This window comes from Leucopleurus acutus (genome assembly GCF_964270905.1).
Source record: "Leucopleurus acutus genome assembly, chromosome: 11".
Classification (NCBI taxonomy): Eukaryota; Metazoa; Chordata; class Mammalia; order Artiodactyla; family Delphinidae; genus Leucopleurus; species Leucopleurus acutus.
The window spans coordinates 73,239,841-73,260,833 of NC_139152.1; the positions used below are offsets into that span (position 1 = coordinate 73,239,841).

General features: G+C 44.9%; 1 protein-coding gene across 2 annotated transcripts; it reads left to right on the forward strand.

Moving 5' to 3' along the window:
* The first annotated feature begins 936 nt into the window (after positions 1 to 936).
* On the forward strand, positions 937 to 19,881 carry LOC309969399 (uncharacterized protein). Of its 2 annotated transcripts, XR_014326628.1 has the most exons (3): positions 937 to 1,322; positions 5,437 to 5,522; positions 18,684 to 19,881. XR_014326628.1 is itself a non-coding variant. In XM_082851214.1 (2 exons), the coding sequence occupies exons 1-2, from the start codon at positions 981 to 983 to the stop codon at positions 5,443 to 5,445; spliced, it is 351 nt and encodes a 116-aa protein (XP_082707340.1). In that variant the 5' UTR covers positions 937 to 980; the 3' UTR covers positions 5,446 to 5,847. The 2 variants fall into 2 exon arrangements, 1 of the variants encoding a protein (XP_082707340.1); XM_082851214.1 differs by lacking the exon at positions 18,684 to 19,881 and having other exon boundaries at positions 5,437 to 5,847.
* The last annotated feature ends 1,112 nt before the right edge of the window (positions 19,882 to 20,993 follow it).

Here is a 20,993-nt window from a genome sequence, read left to right on the forward strand (position 1 = left end):
GAGTTTGTCATTCACAAAAACGGAAAGGAATTTCCGCTCCGGATAAGCCCCAGTGCAAACAAGCTGCAACAGCGGGCTCGGCGGGAGGAAGGAGAAAGAAGAGGAGGCGGTGGTGGAGGAGGAGCAGGGCACACAAACCAGGGCACTTCAGTTGTCTCATGTTTCCTTCTGTTGAGAGTTCACACTTCGCTTCGGAACTTTTGCGCACAAATGGTGCAATTAGCAGGCACAAAAGCCCTTGTTCGCGACGCCTGGGCGCGCAAGCTAGCTTTAGGGAAACTTGTGCTGACTTTTTCCCTTTTATTCCCTTTAAACTCATTTGGACTGGAGTTCACGTTAACCCCACCCCCCACCCCCCTTAGGCAGTGTGTGGCATTTGTTTGCCAGCTTAAAAAGCCCAGCTCTGTTTACTCTGATGTTCTTTTAGCCGAGGCTGTGTTGGGGCTGGTGAACTGCCCGGGCTTTAGTGACCGATGAGGTGTTAAATGCTAATCCAACATCTTTTGAACAAACCAGGATTTTGTTGAAACATTTTTAAGCAAGCAAACAAACAAATGCTTGGTTGTCCAGAGAACAGAAAGCAAGCTTTTTCTTTAAAAAGAGCGTTTTAATTAATTAATTTTTTTAAACAGTGGAGACTGCAGGAACAAAATCGTTGGGCAGTCCGATGCTTTTATTCCTCTCCGGGGGCGTGGGGTGTTATGAACCATTGTTACGGGGATCCAAATCCCCCGCCCCCGCCCACTGCGCCCTGGGTGGGGTGGGGGCGGGTAGCGCTCGTTAATCATTTCTGAGCAACCTAGCTCAGCTTCCGACACAGGAGCCCGCCTGGAAGGGCCGCCTGGGCGAGGTGCACCAAGGGCACGCGGAGCCCGGCTGTCTGTCCCCACCATCCGCAAAGCCTGGGGAGGTCCTCCCGCAAGGCCTGCAGGCTGCGGGGGCTCTGGAGGGCTCGGCGATTGGTTACTGTAGACCGAGGCATGTCAAAAGGGAGACTCCTTCCCGCCCCCGACTTCCCGCACAGGGTCACCCCCTTCCCTGCCCGGGCACCCCCTCCCCTGCGAGTCGCCGGGCCCTCGCGGAGCACCGCCCGCTCCTACGCGTTGCGCTCCTCGTTAGCACCCGCCGCCTCCGCCTCCTCGTTCAGCGGGCGCGGGGCGTCCGGCGACACCGAGGACCGGTGCAGGGCCGATGCGGGACTTCGAGCTCCGGAGAGGCCTGGGGTGGGTGTGGGGCGAGGAGAAGTGCCTGCCGGGAGCCCCTGCTCCCGAGGAGAGCTGGGAGTCCTGGGGAAAGTGTCTGCCGCGCTGCAGAGCCAGCAGGTAATTGGGGAGGTGCTCGCTACGCCAGCGAGCTGCGCTCGGCCGGGGTACGGCGGAGCGGAGCGGGGCGGGCGGCGGGGTCCGGATAGAGGCGTGGCGGGCGGGGGCCGCGGCGGCGGCGGGTAGACGCATTCCAGGCGCGCAGAACTCTGTTGTTATATAAAAGTACCGGGGCTGCAGCTCCCGAGCGGAAAGCCACCTGTGTGCGGCCGGCGCGGCGCGCAGGGGAGGTGGAGGATGGGGGCCTGCGGCCGGAAGGCGCGGGCCCTAATCCGGCTGCCCCTCCCTAACCCACGGCGGAAAAGAGGGCGCGCATTGTCCCGCCGCCGCCGCCGCCGCAGCCGCCGGGGAGGCGGAAGCGGAGGCAGCCGCTCGGCGGGGAGCGGCTTTTCCGAGCGCCCTCGCGGCGCTCTGCGTCCACCGCTGATATCGCCGAGGGCACCTGAGGTCGCGGGGTCTCCCCAAGCCAGACGCCCCACACCCACGGGCCGGCCTGCTGACGCCCCCGCTCCAATTTGCATTTTTAGTCACCCGCCTCTTCTCTGGTTTGGGGAATGTAGGCTAAAAAAAGGCGGCTGCGAGGCCCAGGTTGCCAATTTTGGAGCTTTGCTACAGTCAGGCCGCCCCTGGAGGAGCGTGTTCGGTGAAGGTGGGAGTTGCAGCGCTCCTATCCCCGGCGCCTTTTTTGGGCATCCCTTGGAACAGAGCTCCCATATTTCACTGGATATCATCCAGTTACAGCTGGAGGAGGCCTGCGCTGGAGTTGACGCCTCCGATCCGCCTCCACCTGTTACAGATGTCCCTACCCCGAGACCTTTCTGTTACTGGAACCTGGAGGCGAGGAGGGGAGAAGGAGGATGCCTTGCAGCGAAACTGAGAAGTGCATAATCTTTCAGCCCAAGACCTCCAACAGAAAATGCAAGAAGGGAAATTGTTTTCCACCTAGCTATTTTTAAAGTGCTGATACCTGAGCCTGGGCATCCGTTTGGAAGGATGGTTGCAACACTTCTCAAACCTGAAACATTTAGCTTTACCCGTGCTTCTGAACCCTCAGTCCTTCTCAGGACACTGTATAAAATGGCATTCAGACCTCTCGGTCCTAAAACGTGCGGTATAAAGAAAGGGCCTCTGGAGTGGGGCGGCCTGGGTTTGAATTGTGCCCTCACCCCTTCCTAAATGTGCGACCTTGATTACATCGTCTAACTCTTTTAAGCCGTAGTCTTCCACGCTGGCATACAGAAAATGACAGAATCGCTGTGATGACTGAATGGGTAAAGTGAGATGCCCTAAGACGTTGTTGGTGTGTCATTAACTGTTAATATTATTTTTATCTTTCTGAATTCTGAACCTGCAGAATGGCCCCCGTCCTTTCAATCCCAAAGACGCCCTTTGATGCCTAACAGCCCGCCTGAAATTCCCTAGTCTAAGAAGAAATCCTCTGAAGAACTGCACTAAGCAGTTAAATCCATGCCAATTTAGCTGTCAAGCAAAGCAGGTGCTGTTACAGACCACGATCAAAATCCTTTAACACAGTTAAATACCGAATATACCCAGCTACCCTTCTAACTTCTCCCTACTGGTCCCCTCTTAAACACTCTGTACACTAAGCTGATATAATAGAAGTCATATGTAGTGGGTATTTACCACCTGGTGGGCATGGTCTTGATTTCTGTGTTTACATGCATATTTCCGTCAGTCTTCAGAAAACCCATGCAAATTATCCTCATTTACAGAGATTAAGGAATTTGCCTGAGGTCACACAGGAGCCAACGATGGGGTCAGGATTTGAAGCCTGACTCTTCACAGAGCCTCAAGGACGACCACATACCCATATTACAGGGTATTGTGGAGACCGCGCCCACCACGCTCTGCTGTTGCTGCTGAAATTTGAAGGATTCAAGGTCTGCACTTTGAATTTTGACCACCAGGCATTTCCGGGCTTCACAAATTATGTTGCTCCTTCCCCACAGATGTCAAGGATCAAAAGTTAGGCTCATTTCCTTCCTGCTCCTTTTACATCTGGCGGTTTTCTTTGACTGTATGCACCTTTTCATTAGTCAACCATTCAATAAATGCCCATACAGTTTTCTTTCTTAGAGTATGTCTTAGATGGTAATCCTCGCATCTACCATTACTGATGTGTCTCAGTGTAGCACATGGGCCTGAGTTCAAATCTTAGCTCTGTCTCTGACTAGTATTTTGATAGGGGAAAGTCACTTAACCTCTCCGGGCCTCCATTCATTCATTCATTCGCTCATTCACTCACTCACTCACTCATTTACTCTAGCTACCAGGAAAGCAGCAGTGAATAAAACAGACAATAACCCTGCCCTCCTGGAGCTTATATTCTAGTAACAAGAGACAATGAACAAAATAAATAATTATACAGTATATTAGAAAGGAAAAGTGCTATGGAGGAAAATAAAGCAAGGAAAGGAATTCAGCAGTATGTAAAATGGGGAATAGTTACACCTGCCTCAAAGGACTGCAAGGATAGAGACAGCCAAGATGCACACAAAGGGCACAAAGTAGGTATTCAACGGTTTTTAAACTCATTGCTTCATTTCTGCATAAAACTGACTCGCTGTTGCTGGTGATCCTGCTTTGAATCTCATCATCCTGGCCCTGTTGCCGGGGCCCCCAGGAAAAGCTTTCTCAGGAGAGCTCTAGTGACTATAAGAGCCACAGGCTTCCTTACTTCCAGAGGCCTCAGTTCCCTGCCTAGGGTATCAGTCACATGTAGAGAGCTATATGTTTAAAGGTTGGAGAGTACAGCAGGTCATCTCTGATCCATTTTCATAAGTGCACAGAAACAATTTCATAGATCCTACTGTCTCTCTGTGTGATAGTGTGTGCGTGCAATGAGCACTTGTGCTTGAATTCTTCCTGGTGTTTCCCCCTGGAAAGTTCCTTAAAAGAAAATCTTTCAGTTATAAATGTTTGCTTGGTTATTGGAGAAGCATTCCAACTTTGCAGGAATTTTCCTGCATTTGAGAACACTTGAGATTGATGAGACCTGAAAGGGTTAGTATGACCTTTAATCTTGGAGTAATCTCTATGAATATAATGACATTAATTAACACATCATGTGAAAATAGTTAAACAGATTTTCACCTAATAGGGAGAGTGTGTTTTGGAAGATCTGACTTAAAAATGGAGTCTTTGTTTTTTTATTTGTTTTTTTATTTTTGGCTGTGTTGGGTCTTACTTGCTGCACGCGGGCTTTCTCTAGTTGCAGCGAGTGGGGGCTACTCTTCGTTGTGGTGCATGGGCTTCTCATTGCGGTGGTTTCTCTTGTTGCGGAGCACGGGCTCTAGGTGCACAGGCTTCAGTAGTTGTGGTGCGTGGGCTCAGTAGTTGTGGCTCGCCGGCTCTAGAGTGAAGGCTCAGTAGTTGTGGCACACAGGCTTAGTTGCTCCACGGCATGTGGCATGTACCAGGGATCGAACCCGTGTCCCCTGCAATGACAGGTGGATTCTTAACCACTGTGTCACCAGGGAAGTCCCTAAAATGGACTCTGTGGCATATCCAGGATTCAGGTTTTTTAGAGGTCCCAGGGAGGCCCTCAAAGTGATAGTCAGTGGAGTGAAGTCAGACAGAGAAAGACAAATATCATATGATATCACTTATATGTGGAATCTTAAAAAAAGCATACCAATGAACTTATTTACAAAACAGAAATAGAGTAACAGATGTAGAAAACAAACTTATGGTTACCAGGGGGTAAGTGCGGGAGGGATAAATTGGGAGATTGGGATTGACACACACACACTTCTATATATAAAATAGGTAACTAATAAGGACCTACTGTATAGCGCAGGGAACTCTACTCAATACTCTGTAATGATCTATTTGGGAAAAGAATCTAAAAAAAAGAGTGTATATATGTATATGTATAACTGATTCACTTTGCTGTACACCTGAACCTAACACAACATTGTAAATCAACTATATTCCAATAAAAATTTAAAAAAAAAAGTGACAGTCGGTGAGTTTCAGGACAGCTAAACCTCAGAACACAATTCAACTGCATTTGAGAAATATGTTCTAAGTAGTCTGACTTTAAATAAACGGCAGATGGGGTTCACAAAACTCTGTTGTGCTTTCTTGACAGGTGCCTTGAAAAGACAGCAACTTATGTCAGACCGGTAGGCACCGTGGAACCCAAGAGGCCCAAAGGACTGACAATAGGAAACCAAGGTAATATACAGTGATGCGCTGTGCATGGAAAAAACCACAGGGAGCTTCAAATGTGAGCCGCAAATTAAAATAACATGACTGCAGATCCTTGTTTGCCATCAAACTGCTTCTGGTGTTGCAGCTTCATGCAGCTTGCCCCAGGGTCAGCTGCAGGGAGCTTATTGAAGGCGGGTAACAATGGTAACAATGTCCCCAAACAATGCAGCCGTGGAAGGAAAGGCAGGTAAGCTTACACGGGGACTAACAGGCAGCTAGACAGCAGCAGTTCCAGAGTCACATCCACAGTCACATGGAGGGAGTGGTCAGAGCTTTCCTGTAAAAGAGGTGGCACTTTCACACCTTGCCGGAATTATACAACCTGAAGAAAAATATGAACTACTGTGAAATTCAGACCTTGACCCCAATCGAAGTTTTTTTAAAATTAGGTCTTCATCAGCTTTCTTGGGTTTCTGTTTCCCCTCCCCTGATGGAATACCTATTAGTGTACATTCAGGATCCCATAGAGACTCTATCAAGAATATTCTGTGAACATTAGTCTCTAGTAAGGAAATTCACTTACAGCTAGCAGTGTTGATTTCTTCTTTCAGATGCTTTTGAATCCTTTTCCTTCCCATGGGAAAACATTCCTTCATTCTTCCCTCTTCTCTTTTATTTTCACAAAGTAGGAAAGTAAAGGCATGTGTAAATGTATGTGTAAGAAATCATCAGGAGGTTGGCACCTCTGCGTCTGCAGTATAGCCAAGTTCACTTACTGTTAGATTTTTCTGGTTTGCTTTTTGTTTTGGAAAAGGAATGACAGCACCTTGCTTCCCATTGTACTATTTCCAAAGCCCCAGTGAGGATCCTTGGTGGGAAATTAGGCTTACATTTCCTTCAGGGAAGGTGAGGGACTCTATGTATTCATCTTTCAGGAACCTGCCCTGGTCGTGTCATGGGGCCTCATGTGTGCAGCATCCTGGGCATTGGCCATGCTGCATCTACATGCAGTTGATTTGCCCCGTGCCTCCTTGTATGGGCCATGTTTCCTCGGGTGACATTTCTCCTCATCTTGTGTTCCTTTATTTATGCAGGTGTGAGCAGCACAGGTAGCTGTTGTGTAAGAGAACTAATTATTTTTCTAAGTAGGAATTATTTCCCGCCAGCCTATTTTTGCCTCAGCAATCAGTAGAAATGACTGTGTGTCCACAATGCAAGGAATGCTTTCGCTCCGTTTATCAAACTTAAGAACTCACAGATTCCTCAGGAATATATTTGTGGAACCCCAGGAGCTTCCAAACCCCAGTCTAAGCAGTACTGCTTTAGGGCATTTGGTGGGTTAATTACAAAAGCTATATTTGGATATACCATGAAAATAACAACAGAAAGCTACAATTTATTCAACACCAAGCTTTGCACGTGTTCAGTCTAATTACAGTGATAATTTTGCATAGCAGGTATACTATTACCACAATTTTATAGTGGGAAGGGCTGGGCTCAAATATCAGGTAATTACACTGGAATCTAAATATCTCAGTTCCTTCAAAACCTCTTTAGTACCCGCAGCTCCCTACCTGATAAGAGTGACTTCATGCAACCTATTATTAAATAGCAGCATCTACATTATTTGTTCAGTTTTATCTTGCTGGTCAAGCCTGGGAGTTCTAGAGTCAGACCAATCTGGATTCTAAACCTTTCTAGAGTGTGACTCTGAAGGAAATTGCATAATCGCCATATACCTCAGTTTCCTTATCTGTAAAGTGGGGATAGTATATCACAGGACTATTGTGATAAATGAGTTACATTTGTAAAGGGGTAGGAACAGTTCTGAAACAATACTAATTCATTGGCAGTTACCTGTTTTTATTATTAACACACACACCCCGCACACACACACACACACACACACACACACACACACACAGATCTTGATAAATGTTTACTGACCTTGCTGAAAAGGGATTATATAATGAAAAACACTACAGTGCCAGTTTTGTTCTTAGGAATAGAAAAAAAATCAGTGCAAAATTCTGAAAGAAAAATGCTAAAGAACAGAGTCAATTGCTTTACCACCCCTCTTAGCTGCTGATGTAAGCAGCCCGGATCTCAGTGTGCTGAGAGATCTGGATAGATTGGGGACCTTGGGGACATTGGTTGTCTTGGAGGGACTTCCCAGCAGTCTAGGACTGACTTGCTGAAGCAGCAGGCACTCTCCCCCTCCATCACTGCTGGCTCACAGCCCTTCCTTGCACTGTGCAATAGCTTGCACAGTCTGCAGGAGGTGAATTGGAAGGCTACTGGCCCAAGCGATGTAACCATCCTCAGTGATCTGGGTTTGTTGTCGCTGATGGGAGCACGCATTGATATACTCAAGCTTTTAAGGCCTCCTGCAACTAAGAAATCTCCTCTGGAAAGTTCCTTCCTTCCTCTGACGTCTTGCCTAGCAAGAGTGCTCTGCTAAAGGCCACATGGTAGAAGCATACCTAGCCTTAAGTAAACGGGCCACCTGCTTAGCTCAGTTTCTATAGTAATTTTTTGCACATGCATGATTCCAAGGTTATTTTTATTAAATGTCTGACAAATTTCAGGTTTTTCTGGAGCCATCAGAAGTTTTAGATTCTTTACCAAAAGTCTAAACCCTTGCCAGGTCATGCCCCGCCCCCTCCCCCAATCCATCCCTCTCGCCTAACCAGTTTCCCAGGGAAAAAGCCTTTATAATGGGGATTTCTCTGCCCTTTTGTTATAGTGTCTGTATGGTAATTTACTTTAAGTAGTTCAGTATAGCTACTGTAGTACTCTAATGCTTTAAAGATGGAGAATTAGCTGTGACATTCTCTAATATGAACCAATACCTTAGACTCAGTGACCTGTGAGGTTTTTTTTTTAATTTGCATAAAAGGTGTTAAAAAGTTATATCTGTTGCTGAAATTGGTGGCGCTTGCGATGTGTCTTGTTAGGGGAGGTGTGACAGGACCCGTGGATCTTGTATGACCAAGATGTAAGAGGGCAGCCAGACCACCTGCATAGGTAACCATGCAGCCTCCAGCACTGGAGCCTGTGACCCTCCACTTCACCTAGGACCCTGCCCCCTGCCCTGTGAGACTACCCCCCCTGCTGGGTTTTATTTTGGAATGTTGCTGCCTTTCCTTCAGCATGGGCCTCTCATGCAAGGTGCTGTTCATCAAAATACTGAGGTGGAGAGAAGGACTCAGTTTGGATGACTGTACGTACTTGCTGAAACATTTTTGTGTGTGTGTATCTAGTTAAATTTGGTATGAGATTTACTTTTATAGTGAGAGTGAGGTGGGGTGCAGTGAAGCGTGTGACCTAAATCTGGGGTCTCTAACCACTAGAAGCCTCTGATTTTTATCCAAAGAATCTGACATTTATCCAACATCCACCTTGGCTCAGAAGCAAAGCATTTGAAAAATACGGATGCTCAAATCCCAGCTCCAGTAAGTCTGATTTAAATGATATCTGGGTCCGAGACATCGATATGTTTCAAAAGTTCCCCAGGGAATTCCAATACGCAACCTGGGCTGAGAACCTCTGCCTTAGAAGGATTCACAACACTCATTCCGCTTGCCTAGGGAGAGGTTTCCAGCCAGACCAGTGGGTCTCAAAATAAATGTTTAGAAACAGCTGGAGGTACTTGCCTGTGGCCCACACTCCAGACTCCCACTCAGGGACCCTGATTGAGGTCTAGAGAGGGACCCAGGCAATTGCCTTTTAGTCCAGCAGCCAATAGTGGCTCTTACAGATGGACCACACTTTGAGAAGTTCCTAATAGCCTGGACAGCCAGGTTCCTCACCCACCAGCTCTGGTCCACAAAGTATAGAAATTTTCTTGTAGGTTACCTGGAAAGATGAATCAAATAGTACACTTTATCCACAAATATCAGAACTTCGTTACAGAAAAATGCAACCTCAGACATAACTAATCTGCTTGTCCTTGTCAACTCAACTCTTGAACTGGCACGAGCTCTGATTTCTTTCAGGGGGCTGAAACGGTACCCAGATCTGCCTGTGGTTTTGCCTAAAAGAGGGTTTCTCTTGACAACAGCATCAAGGCTTGCGTCGAACACTGTTGTGTGTCTAGATCTGAAGTGATTGCTGGAGCATATGGAAATCAGTAAGAGTCAGACCCTGCTGTCACAAAAAAGAAGTCTGATTGGAGAGGTTAGACACATGCCCAGGTTCCTAGAATGTAAGAAATTAAATATAGTAATTGCAATAGAAAAAATGTACAACGGGAACAAGAGGAGGAAATGGGTCCATTGACCCTGGGTGTTGGTAAGTGTCCCAGAGAAGACAATATTCGAGTCAGATCCCCGTGGGTAAGCAGATTCCCCCCTCTCCATGGTCCCAGAAGGATAGAAGAAGAAAGGCCTTCTGGGTAAGAGAGCCAGATGGCGTGAGCGAAGGTTTGGAGGCATGGACGGACGTGCGTGAGAACCAGAGAGCAGTTGAGCAGTTATAAATGGCACAGAGTGGCAAAGAAAGAGGAAAGGTAGTTTAAAGCCAGATGGACCTGGGCTTTGGACGTCCTGCTAAGGAGTTTGGAATTTTTCTTTAGGCAGTGAGAAGTCATCACAGATTTTTATACAGGGGTGTGGCATGATTTCCGAATATGGTTCTGGTAACAAAGCAGGTGAGTAGACTGGAGGGGAGAGAGAGACTGGGGGCAGGAAAACCAGTTAAGAAGCAATTGCAGTTGTTCAAGAAAATGATGCTCTCCACCATAATAGTCCTATTCCTAAAATAATGTACTAATCATCTTGCTTCATTTTATTCCTCTTATTTCTGGGGCTAGAAAAATCACTTAGCCTTTCTGTGACTCAGAATCCCTCCCTATTAATAGAAGATGACAAAATCCTTAACTTACCTCACACAGGGAGGTACTGAGAGATGCTTGTAAGCCAGGAAAGAGGGGGAAATGTTATTCTAAATGCCATTGGTGACATTTCTCTCCAGGAGACAAACTGCCTTTCGCCTCTAACTTCTTATTATGAAAATTTCAGACCTGCAGATAATTGAAAGTTGAGTAAAAGCATCAGAAACAGTTAAGTTCCTGCAGAAGCTCTAATTGCTCAACTACCCAGGAAGTGGCATTTCTTTTTTTTCTTTTCTTTTCTTTTTTATTTGTGGTACGTGGGCCTCTCACCGTTGTGGCCTCTCCCGTTGCGGAGCACAGGCTCCGGACGCGCAGGCTCGGTGGCCATGGCTCACGGGCCCAGCCGCTCCGCGGCATGTGGGATCTTCCCAAACTGGGGCACGCACCTGTGTCCCCTGCATCGGCAGGCAGACTCTCTACCAGTGCGCCACCAGGAAAGCCCGGAAGTGGCATTTCTAATACAATCACCCGCGGCCTTTAGGACGTAAATGCCATCGCAACATGTGTGGTTAAAAACACTGTTCCGTAAAGTGAAATTTTGTAAAAAAAAAAAAAGCTTGTCTCCCCATTGTTTTTCTTTTCATTAGAAACAAAAGTGTAAGGGATGTTCCTCCTGTTACTCCTGTTGCTGAAATGGGGGTGGGGGTTGTCCCCTGTCTGTAAAGGAGCTAGACACGGTCATTTAAGTGAAGAGTTGGGCATAATGCTTTCAAGTGTTCTTGTTTTGGGGGTCCTAGACCCTGGCCTGGTAGCAAGGGACACCTGGCCGTGCCTTTTCCACCTGCTGCCGCGGCCTCTCTGACAACTAGATCGCCATTTCACCGCCCAGAACCATAGCAGAATTCTCTCCTCTTTTTGGAAGGGTATCACCGGTATCTGTCACAGAATGCAGTACAGACTGAAAATGCTTTCCATTTTGTCAAAATGACTGTCTTCTACCTTTAAAAAAATCCATGCTCAATATATCTGCTGAGTTGGGGCAACATCTTCTGAGGAATAAAAAGATAAATCACATGGGGACACTCGCCTCAAGAAGCTAACAGGTGGGACCATGACCTAAGAGAGAATGTTGCCGAAGTAGCATTCAGTGTGCAGGTAGAACAGTATCAAAGTTCAAGATCAAAAAGGATGGTGGTGTTAGGTGACGGACAGAGTCCTGCCAACCCAGGATGGGACGATTTAGACTTACAATGAGGAACTCCACAGTTCTTTGTTTTATATATGAAAGCTAAATGATTATAGAGTGATATAATAAGGGTACATGTCAGGAACACATGAGGAGAAGATAATATACAGTACTTTCTAAGGAGTTACTTAAGGAATAAGTGATTAGTTCTCTCAAATGGAAATATTTGCTCTGGTACAGTAAATTATTCTGATTCATTTGTTCTCTCTTAACATGCATTTCTTGGAAGACTTACTGGCAAAATTCATCACAAAGTAATTGGGAGATTACAAATTACAGAAGAATAACCCTTTTTAATCCTTACACAAATTCGTTCCTATTTTAAGGGCAGTTTAAATATCACAACATCCCAGTCTGCATTTGCATTTACTTGTCCATTACACGTTAGATTCTTTTACTTCAAAGAGCTCAAGGAAAACAGCTAGAAACATGGCTGTGCTGACAGCAAAGAATTGGTTACAAAGGGAATTAATAAAGATTTATCCATTTACTCATAAACTAATGTGACCATTTGATAGTTCTAATTTCTGGTTAGATCTTTAAAGGTGACTTATTCACTTCTTTTCAAAAAAATGTGCAAGACACAGACTGGGAGAAAATGTTTGCAAAAGACACATCAGACAAAAACTGTTACCCAACATATGGAAAAAAAAACCTCTTAAAACTCAACAGTAAGAAAATGAACAATCTGATTTTTAAAAGGGCCAAAGACCTTAATGGACACTTCACCAAAGATATACAGATGGCAAGTAATCAGGGAAATGCAAATTAAAACAATAATGAGATACCACTGCACACCTATCAGAATGGCCAAAATCTGAAACACTGACACCACCAGAGGCGGGCGAGGTTGTGGAGAAACAGGAGCTCTTATTCTTTGCTTGTGGGAATGCAAAATGGTACAGCCACTTTGGAAGACAGTTTGGCAACTTCTTACAAAACTAAACATACTCTTATCATAGGATCCGGCAATCATACTCCTTGGTATTTACACAAAGAAGTTGAAAGCATGTCCACAAAAAAAAAACCTGCATGCAGATGTTTATAGCAGCTTTATTCATAACTGCTAAAACTTGGAAGCAACAAGATGTCCTTCAGAAGGTGAATGGGATAAATAAACTGTGGTACATCCAGACAGTGGAGTATTATTCAGCACTAAAAAGAAATGAGTTATCAAGCCAGGAAAAGACATGGAAGGAGCTGAAAAGCATATTGCTAAGTGAAAGGAGCAAATCTGAAAAGGCTACACACTGTATGATTCCAACTATATGACACTCTTGGAAAGACAAAACTATAGAGACAGGAAAAAGATCAGTGACTGTTGAGGGTTGGAGGGAGAGAGGGATGAATTGGTGGAGTACAGAGGATATTTAGGGTGGTGAAACAATATTATAATGGTGGATACGTGTCAGTATATATTTGTTAAAATTCATAGTATGTCCCACACCAAGAGTGAGCCCTTATGTAGATTGTAGACTTTGGGTGATAATGATGTCTCAGCATAGGTTCCTCACTTATAACAAATGTTCCACTCTGGTGGGGGATGTTTGTAATGGAGGAGGTTGTACCCTGCTCAATTTTGCCCTAAACCGAAAATTGCTCTAGAAAAGTCTTTTTTTTTTTAATTAATGAAAAAAATAATGCGTATGCTGCTTCCAGTTGACTTGAAACTACAGAATACAGTTTTCTCATGAATTAGATGAAAGCTCCTTTTCAAATGTCTACATATATTGTACAATTTTTTCTTCTCTTAAAAAATAAAACATTATTGGGCTACCCTGGTGGTGCAGTGGTTGAGAGTCCGCCTGCCGATGCAGGGGACACGGGTTTGTACCCCGGTCCGGGAAGATCCCACATGCTGCGGAGCGGCTGGGCCCATGAGCCATGGCCGGTGAGCCTGCGCGTCCAGAGCCTGTGCTCCGCAACGAGAGAGGCCACAACAGTGAGAGGCCCGTGTACCGCAAAAAATAATAATAATAAAAATAAAAAATAAAACATTACTGAGTTATATTTGGATAGATGATACTTGTGCATGGAAAAGGAAAGAAGTGGTAGAGAGTAAAAGTAAGTCTCTCCTAGATACCTAGTTCCTTTCCCTAGAGGCAACTATTATTAACTGGTCTGGTACATCCTCCCAAAGAGAGAGTCTATGCATATACAAACGTATACATTTACTATTACTGACGTTATTACCAATGTTACACAACAGTAGCAGACTAAACATACAGGAGTGCAATTTGGTTTTTCACTGAGCACATTTTGGAGATGGGCTTTGTAAATTGATACAGCTACTATGGAGAACAGTATGGAGGTTCCTTAAAAAACTAAAAATAGAACTACCATATGACCCAGCAATCCCACTACTGGGCATATACCCTGAGAAAAACATAATTCAAAAAGACACATGCACCCCAATATTCATTACAGCTCTATTCACAATAGCCAGGTCATGGAAGCAACCTAAATGTCCACCAAGAGAGGAGTGGATAAAGAAGATGTGGTAGAGATATACAATGGAATATTAGCCATAAAAAGGAACGAAATTGGGTCCTTTTGCAGAAACATGGATGGACCTAGTGTCTGTCATAAAGAGTAAAGTAAGTCGGAAAGAGAAAAACAAATATATTAACACATATATGTGGGACCTAGAAAAATGGTACAGATGAACCTATCTGCAGGGCAGGAATAGAGATGCAGATGTAGAGAATGGACATGTGGACCCGGAGCTGGGGGCAAAGGGGAATGGGATGAATTGGGAGATTGGGATTGACATATATACAGTACCATGTGTAAAACAGATAGCTAGTGGGAACCTGCAGTATAGTGCAGGGAGCTCAGCTGGGTGCTCTGTGGTGAAGGAGATGGGTGGGATGCAGGGGAGGGGAGGGAGGTCCATGAGGGAGGGGATATACGTATACCTATAGCTGATTCACTTCATTGTACAGCAGAAAGTAACACAACATTGTAAAGCAACTATACCCCAATTAAAAAAAAAAAAGAAAGAAAACATAAGAGCTTCTTCATTCTCTTTAATGGCCACATAGTATTCTGTTACATGAGCATAGATAGCATAGTTTATTTATGCAATCTTCCTATCCATGGGCATGGTGGTTCTTCATAATCTTTTCTGCTACTGCAAGCAATAACTGCAGTGAATATGCTTTTATACATTTATCTACTTCGTATATGTTTGTGAGATAAATTCTTTTTTTTTAATTTATTTATTTTATTTTATTTATTTTTCTTTTGGCTGCGTTGGGTCTTTGTTGCTGCGCGAGGGCTTTTCTCTAGTTGCGGCGAGCGGTGGCTTCTCTTGTTGAGCACGGGCTCTAGGCGTGCGGGCTTCAGTAGTTGTGGCACTCAGGCTCAGTAGTTGTGGCACGCGGGCTCTAGAGTGCAGGCTCAGTAGTTGTGGCACACGGGCTTAGTTGCTCCACGGCATGTGGGATATTCCCGGACCAGGGCTCGAACCCGTGTCCCCTGCACTGGCAGGTGGATTCTTAACCACTGCGCCACCAGGGAAGCCCCGAGATAAATTCTTAAATGTGGAATTGCTGGGTCAGAGTATGCAAGTTTATAATTTTGCTTCATATCACCCAAACACCCCTTTCAGAGATTGTACTAGTTTGCATTACTGCCACTCATGTATTTTTTTCATACCTTAGCTGACACAGTGTGCTCTCAAACCTTTTGCCAATCTGATAGATGAATCTTGATATCTCATGGTGACTTTAACTTCCATTTCTCTTATTAAGAGTCAGGTCAAGCATCTTTGCATATGTTTAAAGCCTGTTTGAATTTCCTTTCCTATGAACTATCTACTCATATTCTGTCCCATTGTTTTGATTGGTAAATAAGTAAATTAAAATCCTATTTTATTTGTATACCTTATTTTTCAACCATAATATTAAGTTGATGGTAGCCACTGAATTTAAATACCATAACTCAATCATTAGTTTCAAATAGAAAAAAAAAATGTGGAGGCACTTAATCCCTGAGCACACTTTGATATATAACTCACTGGTGCTTGACTTTTCCTTTTCAACTCATTCTAAATGTCATCTTATAATGAAAACTGTTTCCAGTCCTCAGGCTTGCTCAGGGTCCAACAGCTCTGGTTTTTGTTTGTTTCGTTTTAATCCCAGAAGAGTGTCTTAAACTCAGCCTCAGACATTATTATCTATGCAAACCTTCTGAGGAATTTTAATTCATTAAAATAACAGCCTTAATATTGTCTTCCAGCATTCACAGTCTCTGCCTTTCGATAGTACCAAATATCTAAGCCCCTTTATCCTCACCCCATCCCCCACCCCCCCCACCCGCCTCTCAATAAGAAGATCCTATCTAGTCCATTAAATAGAGAAGTGAAAAAGTCCTTTTCTCTTTCTCAGTCTGGGTATGGTTTAAAGTGTCTTGTTTACAATCTCCAAATATCATGTTGCTCTTGGTGGCAGATATTCTCTAGCTATTGATTAAAAGATACATACTTTACCCTAAACTGAATATAATGAATCAAAAGGATTTTGAGTATTACTTTGAACCGGCTTTATCACACCTACATATCAGGAATTTGCTGAGAGTGAAATAGAGGGTAAAGACACAAAGAAGACAGAGGATAGCATCAAAGGTGATACGATGGAGATCAGGAAGTAGGTTTGTAAATACCAGGCTGTATGTAGGAGAAGCTGCTATCTGTTGTTCTGGTTTTCTGGTTTATCACCAACCAGGCTGGGCAGAAGCAACCAATCTGAGAAAAGAATTGCTAGTATCCAATCATACTGTGGTGAGAGGAAACCCACTTACAGGAAAGTTAGATGCGATTTAGAGACCATATTCTCAACCCAGAAACACTTCACTGGAGCAGTACTAGTTACCCTTAACACAAACTTTAGATCTCCATTCATTCTTCTTATTAAGAAGACAATAGACTGTTGGCAGGAGGCCAGATTGAAGATATAATGTGTGATTTTTTTTTTTTATCATTGTCTTAACTAAATTTCCTAGAGAATAAAACCTGCAGCAAAGATTACTCGCTAAGGCTATGTTGGATTCGGCAATCCCAGGGCTGCAAAAGTGAGAGAGAAAGAGAGATGAGGCAGGAGAGAAAGGAATGCAGATACCAGGCGTGCGTGTTAAGGAACTGGCCATAAAGTCACGAGGAATTATGGGCCAGTTGCTCATCCTGCAAGTTACCTTGAAGCAATCCATCAGGTAGGGGTGGGGGTGGAGGAAGGAAGAAGGGTTTATCTTCTTGGCCTCTAGTCCCTTGATTCAAAGTTTAAGTCCCCTGCAACATCTGGGCTGTTTTTCAGCCACTTCAGGGAGCCATTAGGGAAGCCAGATTCCACATCTTAGCAAGCTGCCTGGAAGACGTGGGAGGGCAGCAGCCATCCATAAGGTACATGAGTCTTGTCTAGTCAGACCTGGGCCAGGAACCACTGAGGCTCCTGTTACGGCAGATGAGATGTGGTTCCACCAGAACCCCGCCCCCAGGAGGCTCTCCATTCAGGACGAGGCAGAGGCTGGGGGTCATGTGAATCTGGGGCATCCCGAGAGGCACAAAAATGAGTCCAGTATGGTCATGTTTATAAATTATGAAGAATCATTTTAAAGCTTTTAGGATCCAAGAATTAGTGCTTTTGTGAAGGTTAGTATGAATGACTTTCAGATAAATGTGTCATCACATCATAATGAGGGTGGAAATTCTATTATTAACAAGATTTATGATGGCTGAAATATTTTTTATGATTATTCAGATTGATTTCTGGACTGAGTTTACTCATTCTTCATCAGATGACTTTTATTATTAAAGTGGATCCTGAAAGAGTGTTCATTAATAAAAAAATGCTCTTAACCACAATTCTTTGGTTCCAAGTGGTATATTTGTGTTAAGAAACATATGTCAACTTCTAGACACATATTTTACCAAAACTCTACTGCACTAAAAATCACAAGCTTTTACCTCTCTGCACATTCATTCGTGTGCTCACAACAGGGTCGTGTGCTGTGGGTCTAGGGGAGGGAGGGCAGATGGTGGTGATGGAAGTGGGGGAAAAAAAATCAGTGGAAGAGAGTCTGTTGATGGAATGAGTTTCATAATCTAAAAATAAAATAACCACAATTACTTATCCTAGTATGCCATCCAGATAACATTTGGAAATTTACATAGAAGTAACAGGAGGGCCTACATGAAGCCTTCTGAAAAAAAGTCAGCTTTTCAAAAATGTATGTTCTCTTGGATTTTCGGGACTCTAGAAACTTATTTTTAGTTATCCAAGTGAAAAGACCATAGTTGTTGTCATCTGCATACAAACAGCAAGAAGCTCACTTTGGGGACCAATACATGGGCACTTGTCCCCAACATCGTACTGTCTTTATGTCCTTTCCACGCGCCCCCCACCATCAAAAGCCCCACCAAGAACAATTTGTGTTTCCTGCTTCCTGCTTCAAGCTCCAATCCCTTATGAGGTTAGGGAGCTTGCACTGTGGCACAGAAAGAATATTCATGTACTGACTTCATATCCGGCAGGAGAAAGAAGACAGCAGGAGAAACTCTGTTGCCACTAATTGAAAGGAGTTTATCACCTTATCTTTAGAAGGTTTAATGTCAAAACTTCAAAGAGAGGATAAACAGTCCAATCTGAGCCTAGCCTGAGTTTCCCACTTTCCCTGGAGTTTCTACGTCTCAGAGGAATCTGAGCGGATGTGGAATTACATGTTAGTACCTGAAAGCGGGCACAGCCCTTACCCTAAAATGAATGTACACTTACTTCCAAAGGACTCATTTCCAGAGTGTGGTGGAAGGAACAACAGAGACAGCTACATGCCCACACGCTCGCCCATCTGCCGTTCCAACCACACATCTCTCCCCTCCGTTTCCTGCAAATGATTCATCTATTCTTTTTTTCCTTCCTTAAAAATAACTGTGTAGGTATTTAAGGAGGGGAAAGTCATTAAGAAAAGTGGAACCTGGAGTTCTTAGGATGAGGTAGAGCAGATTAAACAGTCTGGAATTTCACAAAGCAAACAGTGTGGGTGTGGGCTCTGGGCTCTCTCCTGCTGGTGCCTCGTTTCATAACAGGCTCTCACCATCCATCATGAACAGGTCAACAAAAATGGCTGCATATAAACTATGAGCATGTGAGTTGCTAAAGAGCAGAAGAGGAGACAACAGCGGAAGTCGGGAAGGATTCTGGATTTCCCAACTGAAGATGCTGTTCATCTTACCCACCGTCGTACACGGCTTCTGTCGCTGACTTTACACTGATGAATGGCACCTTTGTGACTTTTTCTAATAAGCAGGCCAAAAAGCTGCCACCACAGTTACACGTTAAAGGAGACCCTGACCAATCACCAGAGAAGGTGACTACGACCGTATCCCCGACACCAAAGGGTTTTAGTGACAACATACTGCATATTGATGAGCACGTCCAAAAGGAGGGGCTTTGTAGATAGTTATTAAATTGCATCACTTGGAGGCAGATGGGCCTTGGTTCAAATCCTGGCTCTGCGACCAGCTTCTGGGACATTAGGCAAGTTGCTAAACCTCTGGGACTCTCAGGTGCCTCACCTGTGTGTTGGGGGATAAGGACACCTCCCTCAAAGGGTTGGAGTGAGGACCGAGGAGAATGATATAGGTAAAGTACTTCCTGGGGTCCTCAGAAGAAGGTAGCTACACAGGTATCAGATGATTAGGGAAATGTATTATCATTTCACATCATCTTCTGTCACACCTACACCTTGATGATAGCAAGGTCAAGAATTCAAAGGGACCACATGTAGCCTATTCCAGTACAGCCTCGCCCATCAGGAGGGACCCAGCAATAGAATTGCATGGGACACACTCTTCTTGTTAACGCAAGACACGGGGAGGGGAGAAAGAGGGAGGTAGAGAGACAAGGAGAGCCTGATGACATCTTCTTCCACCCCCAACAGTCGCTACATCCCCTGTGGCAAGTGAAAGGCCTGAGAAGTGAGTGACCCCTTTGCTGAGTAAAGTAAACAGTTTTCAGATCAGACTGACTTTGTAAAGACTCTAGCATGATGCTTCCATTTTTCTCGTCCATAAAATGGGTGTCATAACAGCACTTACATCTTGAGTTGTTGTGAAGATAAAATAAGATAATCTATGTGATGGACTAAGTACAGGAGCCCAGGACAGTCAGCAGTACATAAATGTTAGCTACTGTTATCACTTTGTGTCCCTTGTCAATATATGGAGTTGTTAACAATTACTTTATTCATTAACTTGTTTCTTGATTGATCAATTTTCATTTAATAAACACCTGCTCATTCCATTTAGTGAACTGAATCATTCAGTGACTCATTCATTTATGTATCATCAAATATGTGTTCAGATCTTACGTTATGCTGATGCTATGCTAGGCTCAGGAGATGCCAAAGCTCATTTGGCAAGAAGTTCGAAGGCTGGTCAGGGAGAGAGACGTGTAAAGAAAAACAGGACGAGACAAGGTGTACTAAGTGTCAGGAGTCAGGAAGGGCTTCACAGAGGAGATGCTTTTTTTTTTTTTTTTTTCTTTCCCAAGAAGATGTTGGGGGTAGGAGTTTATTAATTTATTTACTTTTGCTGTGTCTGGTCTTCGTTTCTGTGCGAGGGCTTTCTCTAGTTGTGGCAAGCGGGGGCCACTCTTCATCGCGGTGCGCGGGCCCCTCACTGTCGCAGCCTCTCTTGTTGTGGAGCACAGGCTCCAGATGCGCAGGCTCAGTAGTTGTGGCTCACGGGCCCAGTTGCTCCGCAGCATGTGGGATCCTCCCAGACCAGGGCTCGAACCCGTGTCCCCTGCCTTAGCAGGCAGATTCTCAACCACAGCGCCACCAGGGAAGCCCAGAGGAGATGCTTTTTGAACTGGATCCTGAAGGATGAGCAGCCCGAGGAGTTTGGGTTTGGGAAATTCAGGTAACAAAAACAGCTTGCAGGGCTTCCCTGGTGGTGCAGTGGTTGAGAGTCCTCCTGCCAATGCGGGTGACACGGGTTCGAGCCCTGGTCCGGGAGGATCCCACGTGCCGCGGAGCAGCTGGGCCCGTGTGCCACAGCTACTGAGCCTGTGCTCTAGAGACCACAAGCCACAACTGCTGAGGCCCACATGCTTAGAGCCTGTGTTCTGCAATGGGAGAGGCCGCCACAGTGAAAAGCCCACACACCGCAGCTGGGAGTGGCCCCCGCTCGCTGCAACTAGAGAGAGCCCGCGGGCAGCAACGAAGATCCAACACAGCCAAAAAAAACCCAAAATAAACAAAACAGCTTGCAAAAAGGGATGAAGTTGTGGAAACAAACAAACAAACAAACAAACAAAAACAGGGCTGGGAGCCATGAGGACTTGGATGTGGGTGTGCTTGGCCATCTGCCTGGCGTCTTTCCCTGAATTCAGGCTCGACCCTGGGCTGAGGCCACGGA